A 10,764-nucleotide genomic window follows, 5' to 3' on the forward strand; every position below is an offset into this window, starting at 1 on the left:
AACTAAGACAATTGGTAATGGAAAATGTAAAGTTCCTGACTATCGAGAAACATGGAATCGAATATTATTTATGTGAAGATGATGTAAGCCAGATCCTGAGAGCAAACATTGATTTAGTGTCTCAACGAGTGTCGTTATTGGATAATTTACAGTTTTTTTCGTATTATAGAAATGTTGTACGTTTTATTCAAAACAATTGTAAAGCTAGTACTAGTTTATATGGTCCGCTTGAACTTTTAACTGCGTTTTGTGAAATTTCTCCAGATACTTTGTTAAGTCAAGCTTTAAATGAATATGTATGGTATTATAAAATTAAAGTTGTAAATGATTTGGATAATTGTGAATAAATAATATTAATAAATATGATGTCTTTTATTTTTATCTAACATAAATAAAACGAACAAAAATCAATATTAGACAAGTTTATTAATAAAAAATTACATTATACAATGGATAATATATTTTTTTTATATACAATTTACAAAAACTTAGCGATAAGTGACCTTTTCTTTTTTCTGTTTTAAGTAGCCATTAAGCATTTTCATAATAACAAAAAAAATTACGAAATATTAGAATGCCCCCACGGAAGCGTATTAAATGATTTTGGTATTAAGTACCGCTTGTCGTCATAAGGACTTAGAGCCGTTTTGGACTGTTCGATGCTAAATACTGAATGTTGATACGACCGAATACATCTTTGGCTTGCGTTTTGAATTTTGAATTCTTTAAGACATTTTTCATAGTCTTCGTACGTAATTTTATTTCGAACGACATTATATTTCACTCCTTTTGCCTTTTTTGTTATTCCCAAATTGCTTACGTCGCTTTCAATTCTCTCTTTGTTTAGTTGTTTTCGTTCCAGGCGCTGTCTTTCTTTTTCCCTCTCCACGTCTGTTATTTGCATTTTAAATGTGTACATTTTTGATCTTAGCCCAATAAAATGTGTAATTATTTTCCCATTTGCCTCATCCTTCATTAATCCAGGGATTTTTTTATTTAATCGTACTATGTCATATGGGTTATTTTCGGCGTAGTCGGAGGTATCGAATTTGCTTGAATGTACTTTTAAAACCTCTCTATATGCATCTGAACATTGCAGTTCATAAATAAAGCTGTCTGTGTCCATGTACAGCAATGAACAGTTTTCTTCTCCCATCGTTGGAAGCATAAAGTTATAATGAAAATCGTACATACATAATTTGGATATATCAAGGATTGCTGCGCCTATATACAGGGGTTTATTAAAGCATACTTCTGATTTTTTCAGTTCGATAGCCACCAAATTCTCATGAAAGATCGTTCGACTATGAAATCGACTACTTGCAATCAAATTTTTGGCTCCGTACCTTCCATGCCATTTTTTACATAATTTTACGATACGATGAAGTCTTATGTTCTCCATTGTCTTACCGAACACAGCATTATTCATTAATTTAAAGAGATTTTTTTCGAAGCTACTTGTGGCTGCTGTTCGTAAGTTGGTGTTTAACTCAATATATGGTCGCAGCCACGCAGATTGTTTAAATTTCAACACTCTGTGTATCTTTGTTAAAATTAAACCGTTCTCTAATGCCTGTTTAAGATTTCTATAATGAATAATATATTTTGTTTTGTGATATAAGGTCGGTATTAACTTTGGCAATTTTGAACCGGGCGGAATGCGGTGTTCGGCAGCAAATGGAAAATCTTTGTGTTTATCATGCAATTCGCGTGGATACTCCAAGTCAACTTGGAAAAAATAGCCCTCTTTCGCATCATTTGGTATTGACATAATATCAATATGACCTTCGGGAAGATTAGTGGATTTTGATGCAACACCAAATTTGGTACCATCTTCAATCCATTTGAATCCTCCTATTGGTAAAGCCTCACTCATGGCCCAGCCATACACATTATTCACGTCTAAATACATGATGTATTTAGAGGGTTGTGTGGGGTCATACGTCGACATGTATTTGTTGTTGGCCTCCGAATACCTGTTGCTGCAAACAGATATTCCGCCTCTTATGGCTTTTTCCATGAACAAAATCATATCCACATCTTTTAGCAATTCTAATTTACATTTTGTGTATCTCAGCATACAATCCCACGTGTATCCTGGCATGGTATAATACCAAGCAGGATCTAGTTTATACGTGTCTCGACATTTTTGTCGAAACTGCTCAAACACATCAGCCAGCAGCAGAATATCTGTTTTCAAATACAAATCGCTGTATTCACCCAAATTTTTACAATTAAATTTATTCCAAACACTCTGCGCATGAGCATACTTCTCTTCACTAATATATTCATTATTTAGCTTATTATAAAAATACCTAATGTTGGGTAAAGAAGTTTCATCTAATTTTTCCACACTATCGATATAATCGTAACAAAATACTCCTTTACAAGTTAACAAATTGAATGTATCATCATCTAAATGACTAAATTCTCGTTTTAAAATCTTCTTTTCCGATGTGTCTAAAATTGATGCTAATTCGTCGAATGAAACTCCCATAAATCTTAGTGAATCAATAAATCGTAATTTAATTTGGTGTTCGTCAGAGTGTAATGTAAATGAAATATATTTTTCTTTATTAATGGGAAGTAAGCTCAAGTGTCCATGTTTGCATAAATCAATAATCATAAAATGCGAATCGTAACCACTAAAATTGTGAAAAACCACGGGAACAACAAACAATTTTTTAAAGTTTAAATTACATGCTTGGTGCGCAACTCCACGTACCTGTCCGGTAAAATGGTCGTGGTCTACTACAATTGTATCTGTAGCCAAAAAGCGTTTCTCACAAATATGACAAACAGTTGCTCCATTTGTATTAGGCTTTTCGGCTATAGGTATAATTGTTTTCAACTTGGAATTTACAAATTTGGAAATTTCAGCCATTTCTTTTGCAAACCACTCCATGCAATTTTCACCTCTATAGCTCTTAAAATAAGATAAACTGTCATCGTAAGCACATTTAAAATAATAACCTGCACTAAAAGGTACATGTTTCTGATATTTTGCTGTTTTACTCAATTTGACATCCGTAAAACTATGTAATTGGCATTCAAAATCGGCATACACTATAAACGGAGTTGTTTGTTTGTACGTAAAATTTCGAAAAGCCACATGATCATATTTAGGAACAGTCATTTTGCATTTATTCATATCCGAACACATTTCTTCATGTTCTGCTAGTTTGCATACACTGTTAAAATAGTTTAAACAACGATCGCAAATATGTGTTTTCCGGTGTTCCTTGGTTAATTGTGACTTTACTAATTTCCCTAAATCTTTAATCCAACAATAATGAAAACGTATTTCCGTCTGATCGTCATCTTCTGGAGGAGCATCGTAATCATTTAATTTTGGAAAATATTTATCTTGCACAAGAAGCAAATTAACATGCTTTTCCAACTTTGTTGGTGTCAGTCTGGCAGGTACTACTTCGTAAAATTGTTTGTCCTTAACTATATTTAATTCTAATACGAAAACATTGACTGATATGGCGTTTAGTTTTTCGAATTTTGAAATTTGATTTAATGGCATTGGGCTTTCTAATTTGTCCGTTTGAAAAATAGTAGAATAATGTGGATATTTGGATATTCTTTGTGGATTTGTAGTAACAGGATACAAAGCACTAACTACTGACCAATAAAAGCATGCTTGATCAAAATTACGAACATTGATACAAGCCTTTTTATTACTAATCTCTTGTGGCAAGTCAATGAAGGACGAACCGTTTCCTATGTCCACTCTATTAATATTAACCTCTAATGAAATTACTTTAGACAGCGCGGCTCCTGAATCTTTTTCTGCAAATTCGGACAGCTTTGTATAACTTTTATCTTTAACATTTTCACGAAACCAAAGATGTAAATCGGTCGATGTATCTATAATAGCATTTTTCGTATTAAAATATTTTAAATCTACACTTTCACTATCACTTGATTTTTTAATGAACTCCCCGCAAAATGCAGTATTGACTTTAAGTATTCTATGTGTTTTCAAAATAATTTTAATTTTGTTGCTAAAAACAGTATAAGCATCCTCTAAAAATTGGCCAATGTCCTTATGAGTTAAATTTACTATTACACCGGTTTTAATTCGACTGGCAAAACACGACATAACATTTTCCCATTTAACTCTATTGCGTAATTTTGAACTAAACCCCATCCCAACATGTTTATTATTGAAATTTAAAATAATTTGTCTAAAATGCTTAAAATGACCTATGCTAGTTTGCAATTTTCTAACTGTTCCAATGGGCAGCTTATTGTTTTTAATTACTTTATTGCATCTCCAAATTTGGCTATTTAAACGTCTTGTCCACACTTTACGGTCCCTATCAGTGAATTTGTCAAAAATTATTTTACGAAGCTTTTTAATAATGTGAAGCAAATCATCAGACTGTTTAATCACTTGTTTATGTTGCATGGCTACTTAAACACAAAAGATACAAGAAAGAACAAGATCACTTACCCTTTTTTCCTTTATTCTAATAGCTAGTTGCCTATTATCTCAAATTTGGCCGATGGGTGGTGGTATCCGGTATCGATTAGTCCTCGAAATATAATGGAATACTTCTTAGTTGCGAAGTCAGAGATGAATGGAGTATATACGTTTGTGACTCTATTTGGCAGGAACACAACGTTCTCCTCCAGTTCCAGCAAAACTACTTGGCCAAATTTATTTTTCACCAGTTTGGCGTCTATTACTTTTTGTGGCTCGTTTATTGTTAGTTCGTTTAATTTAATTATTGGTTTACGATCTGCAACCAAGGAAACGGCATTTATTTTTGTTAAATCCATCTAAAACAATAAGAAACAATTGCTAGAAAACGTGCACAAATCTTACTATTTTCCTATAAATAATAGTTTAGAGAAAACAAAATCCACAGAAGTACGTAACAAAAAAGAGACATTAAAAAACAAAAAATCGATAATTTACATTAACAAAATTATGTGATCGTGTAAAAATAGGAAATTATGAATTGTGAAGACCGACAAAAAATTGGGAACACAGAGAAATAGAAAGCAGTAATCCACAAATTATTAAAGAAGAGGAGAAGGGAAATTCTTTGCACGTAATTATTTTAAAACTACATAGATAAAAGAAACACAAGTATATAGAAGGCCGGCAAAAGAAAATTGGGGAGAGAGAAATAGAAATAGTCCACAATTATTAAAGCAGAGTAGACGTGAATTTTTTTGCACGTAATTATTTTAAACATTGATAAAAGAACCACAAGTACATAATACTAACACAAGAACTTACTTAAAAAAATATTTAAAACATGACACACAAGTACACACTACATACACATAAAAAATATTTAATATGAACAACAAAGATAGCTTACCTTGATTCAATATTTATCACTGCACTGCGAACTAACTAGCGACACGTTCGGAAACTGTGGCTCGGACACAATTGGTGTACTTTATGCCTGTCGGAAACTCAATGAACTGGCTATCCCCCGATTTCTATTTATATAGTAGGTTAATCTGATGACGCATTAAAATTTACATGTATGTACTTGCAGGATTGTTTGAAACGACATGTGCATATTATTGCTAGAGTTTGCGGTTTTGATTTCCGTTATTAATGCGTCGTGTAGAATGTGCTGTGTCATAATAATAATGAAATCGTATACTAAAAAATATAATTGATGCTTTTTTTTTACGGTCATTGCCAGAAACACCTTGCAAGTTTTACACGACTCGTTAAAACGGAAATTAAAACTGCAACTTCTAGAAATAATATTCACATGTCTAATATTGCATTTTAACCTGATATTGCAAAAAATATAATCGTTGCTTTTTTTGCGGTCATTGCCCTACATTCTTACTATTTTGCAATATCATGTTACAGGTGTAATATGATATTGCTTCCGCTGACACATTCGTTTTGTGTGACTAATGAAATTCTATTTAATACTTAGTATTAGATGTACATTTTATGAATAATGAACTCGTATTTAATTTCTTCTTCTTTGTGTCAAGCCATCTGTCAATTCTTCTTCTTTTCGGTGTGTCAATTCTTCTTCTTTTTTCCGGTTTGTCAATTCTTCATTGTGTTGTGCCATTGTTACTTCTTCTTCTTTTCGTTTGTCACTTCTTCTTTTTTTCTTTTGTCATGCTGTCAATTCTTCTTCTTTTCGGTTTGTTAATTCTACTTTGGGTCGAGCCATCGTCACTTCTTCTTTTCGTTTGTCACGTCACCTTCTTCTTCTTCTTCTTTTCCGCAGCCGTCAATTCTTCTTCTTTCCGGTTTGTCAATTCTTCTTCATTTTGTTAAGACATTGTCACTTCTTCTGTTAGTTGTCATGTTGCTGGCAATTCTTCTTCTTCTTTTCGTTTGTCATGTCAACTCTTCTTCTTTTCCGCAGCTGTCAATTCTTCTTCTTCTTTCCGGTTTGTCAATTCTTCTTCATTTTGTTAAGCCATTGTCACTTCTTCTGTTAGTTGTCATGTTGCTGTCAATTCTTCTTCTTCTTTTCGTTTGTCATGTCAACTTCTTCTTTTCCGCAGCCGTCAATTCTTCTTCTTCTTTCCGGTTTGTCAATTCTTCTTCATTTTGTTAAGCCATTGTCACTTCTTCTGTTAGTTGTCATGTTGCTGTCAATTCTTCTTCTTCTTCTCGTTTGTCATGTCAACTTCTTCTTTTCAGTTTGTCATGTTGATGTCAATTCTTCCTCTTCTTTTAGTTTGTCATGATGCTGTCAATTCTTCTTCTTTATTTCGTTTGTCACGTCATACGTCAAATGTCACGTTCTGTTAGGCACTATACGGAAAAGAAGAAGAATTGACAGTTAATATTGAACGTTGACAGAAGAAGAATTGACAGTTGGCTTCTGTGTCGCCGCCGCTTTCATTTGACACTCCATACGTCAAAATCGGACCAATAGCAACAAAGATATGCTGTAATGCAGTTTTGGCACTGCCGCCATCTTTGTTTTTTGTCTCAACTTATTCGTTACCCCTCCCCGTTCCGACGAGCCCTCTTACATCAAAATTGGACCAATAGAAAAGAATATATGACGTAATGCCCTTTTGGCACTGGCGCCATCTTTGTTTTTTTGTCTCAACTTATTCGTTACCCCCTCCCCGTTCCGACGAGCCCTCTTACGTCAAAATCGGACCAATAGAAACGAAGATATGACGTAATGCCCTTTTGGCATATTCCGATGCGCACGCCACATACTGCGTTCAACCCCCTTTTTCATCCCCTTTCCAACGATACGTCACACGTCATCCTACGTTAAGCCGTTTGGCATTTATTAATATTTAAGGGTTGCGATTTAGGGGATGTGCCAGAACGCAGGTTGTCTATCTACTTTCAAACCCCTTCACAAGGTTCTGAAGAGATTTTTGTCATTATTTTATTACAAAGCTGCTATTTTTAATTAGCGCTATAGTCCAACTATATTGTCGTCCCCGTTAGCGAAACTATTTCAATTAGATTTTTTGCACAAACTTACTCAAAAAGAGGTCCTTATAACACATCCACAGGGTGCCAGGCGGTGTCGTGGTCGAAAAATTGTTTAAACAATTTTTTTTAAACTAATTAAAAAATTTTTTTTTTGCATTTTAAACGATTTTTTTAGATAATTTGGGTTATTATGAGCAAAAAAGGTCTCTTGTGATTTTTCTATATAATAAAATTGATTGTTGTCGAGTTATGGCAATTTTCGCATTTTTCAAATTTTTAATCGCGTATAACTCGACAATAATTAATTGTAGAGAAAAATCACAAGAGACCTTTTTTGCTCAGAATGTCCCAAATTATCTAAAAAAAATTTGTTCGAAGTAAAAAAATTATTTTTGTGAATTTGTTTAAAAAAAATTTTTTAAACTATTTTTCGACCACGGCACCGCCCGGCACCCTGTAGATATGTTATAAGTACCTCTTTTTGAGTAAGTTTGTGCAAAAAAATCGAATCGGAATAATTTCACTAACGGGGGCGACGATACATCCTGGAGTATAGCGCTAATTGTTAATAATTAAAAATTACAGCGTTGTAATAAAATAATGACAAAAATTTCTTCAGGACCTTGAAGAAGGGGTTTGAAACTTGATTTGGGCACTTTTTTGATTTCATAATAATAATTTTGAAGCAAGTTGTTAATTAAGCCTTGAAAATGGCCATTTTCGCATTTTTCAACTTTTTAATCGCATATAACTCGACAACAATCAATTTTATAAAAAAAATGACAAGAGACCTTTTTTTCTCAGAATGACCCAAAATAACCAAAAAAAATTGTTCGAAATAAAAAATTATTTTTGTGAATTTGTTTGAATAGAACTGTTTAAACAATTTTTCGACCACGGCACCGCCCGGCACCCTGTGGATATGTCATGAGAACCTCTTTTTGAGTAAGTTTGTGTAAAAAAATCGAATCGGAATAATTTCCTAGCTGGGGCGACGATACAGCCCGGTCTACTTCCCGTTCACTTACAACGACTAAGCAGCAGCGGTGCCTTCAAGAAATAATGTACATAAATATATGTACATAATGTACATAATGTACATAATGTACATAAATATATCCGTTTTATGAGTCTACTTCCTAATAGTTAAGTTTACTAAGAGTTTGTTACCCTAAAAACCCCGTGTATAATGTACATACACAATACCTACATGCCCTGATAGGTTTTACTTAGTTGAGCTTTTGAGGGTTGGTGTTATCGAAGAATGTTACGAATATCATCGGTAGACAAAATTAGGAATATTGAGAGGGTTTTAACGAAGAAATTATAATATATAGGGTGTCAATTTGAAAAGTTGCCACCCCCTATAATTTGGTCCCTATAGAAAATCTAAAAATGTACAAAAACACGTCAAGTTTACTTGTATTTAATATCATTATTTATACAGGGTGACCAAAAAAATAATTTTTGAATTAAATTAATTGATCCAAAAAGAAGAATGTATGTAATTTATTTAATTCAAAATACATTGTACTGCTGTCAGTAAATAGAAAAAAATGTTTATTTCACAAATAAACATTTCTTTTCGCTTAAATTAAATCACAAACAGCCTTCCACCTACCTCTTGGCAATTTGAACATTTAATTTAAGCGAAAAGCAATGTTTATTTGCCAAATAAACATTCTTTTTCTATTTTCTGACAGCGGCAGAATGTATTTTGAGTTAAATAAATTGCATACATTCTTCTTTTTTCGTCAATTAATTTAATTCAAAAATTATTATTTTGACATTTTGTACACCAGTTTTTTTGTACACCAGGGGCGGACACAAGCCCCAAAATCTTTAATGGAAAGGGGGGTTTAGTGATACCTCATTTTAAAGATCGTTCGATTATCTTTTTAAAAATACCACATACGTTATATTTCCATTCAGTACTTTTGGAAAAATCAAATGAAACCGTACAGATATTAAGTATCGAGTTAAGAACTCCAAAATTTTTTAGAGTATTGAGTCCAAGATTTTTCCAAAGGTACTAAACAGAAATATCAGGTATGCGGTATTTTAGAAAAAGTAATCGAATGACCTTCAAAATAAGGTGGGGTTTCCCATGATTGACCCTTCCATTAAAGATTTTGACACACTGTAGAAAATAAAAAGGCGGAAACTTAAAAATCAAATATGAAGAGGTCTTTATAGTCTGCTGCGTTTAATTACCTTATACTTCTTCTTTTTTGTAGACATGAGTCTGTCTGTTTCTTCAATGTGCCTCCAGTAAGTTGTCTGTCCATCGTTTTCGTGATCTTCCCGCTGATCGTCTTCCTATTACGGAAACGTGTCACGCTGTCATTATTACTCTATTTGTTCTCATTCGGCTTATGTGGTCATTCCATTTTACTCTTCTATTTCTTACCCAGTTATTAATATTCTCCACCTTGCATCTCCTTCATATATCTGTACTTCTAGCTCTGTCCCGTGGTCCCTCTTACCATCGATTTTTCGAAGGGTTCTCATTTCCGCTGTTTCGAGCAATGTTTTTGTCCTCTCTCTGCCAGGTAGTGTTTCTGCCGCATATGTCATTATTGGTCTGATGACTATTTTGTAAATTCTGCCTTTCGTTTCTTTTCTGATATTTTTATTTCTCCATTTTGTGTAATTTTGGCAACCTGCGGCTCTGTTTGCTCTATTCACTTGATCTCCATCATTTACATCTTATTGGATTTGCTATTATAACCATCCACTTTGTCTTTTCATGGGAAATTATCATGTTAACTTTTCTAATGTGTTATATTAAATTGGTGCAGCATATGCTGTAAATCATCTTCACTTTGAGAGATTAGTATTACATTGTCTGCATAGCAGATTATTTTAAGTAGTTTTTCTTCCATTTTCCAGCTTCAATTGGGTCAGTTAGTTTATACTCTACCTTTACTTTTATTGTGTTGTTCTGGTAGAAGTTTTAGATCTTTTTAATTTTTCCTAGAGTTACCTCTCTTGAGTAGGTATAACAAATAGATAACGTCGGTTAATTTGACTCTGTCAAATGCCTTCATAAGGTCCGCGGAACATATATATGTCGATTTGTTGTATTTTAATGAATACTCTTGAACTTCTCTCATTATAAATGTAGCGTTGGTACATGATCTTCCCGACCTAAAACTTTGTTTGTTGTTCTTCTGCTAATGATATAATTGCATCCAGTTTGTTTGTTATCACCTTGGCCGTTAATTTTAATGTTGTGTTTAGTAAATTAATTCCTCTGTAATTCACCGGGTGTAATTTGTACACGTTTTTAAAGAGTATTTGAAGGGGGGTATTAGGATGCTTGATCTCCATTCTTGTGGTATTCT

General features: G+C 33.2%; 1 protein-coding gene across 1 annotated transcript; it reads right to left on the reverse strand.

Annotated features, from left to right (window-relative positions):
* Window positions 1-559: 559 nt before the first annotated feature.
* Window positions 560-2,497, reverse strand: LOC126886216 (uncharacterized). The gene has a single exon (XM_050653079.1). It carries the CDS (start codon window positions 2,495-2,497, stop codon window positions 560-562), a length of 1,938 nt encoding a protein of 645 aa, XP_050509036.1.
* Between the last annotated feature and the right edge of the window lie 8,267 nt (window positions 2,498-10,764).

Source organism: Diabrotica virgifera, chromosome 6 (assembly GCF_917563875.1).
Source record: "Diabrotica virgifera virgifera chromosome 6, PGI_DIABVI_V3a".
Classification (NCBI taxonomy): Eukaryota; Metazoa; Arthropoda; class Insecta; order Coleoptera; family Chrysomelidae; genus Diabrotica; species Diabrotica virgifera.

What these genes read in the sequence shown, in the direction of transcription:
- LOC126886216 (XM_050653079.1), bottom strand. Translation starts at nt 2,497, where the DNA reads ATGGGAGTTTCATTCGACGAATTAGCATCAATTTTAGACACATCGGAA.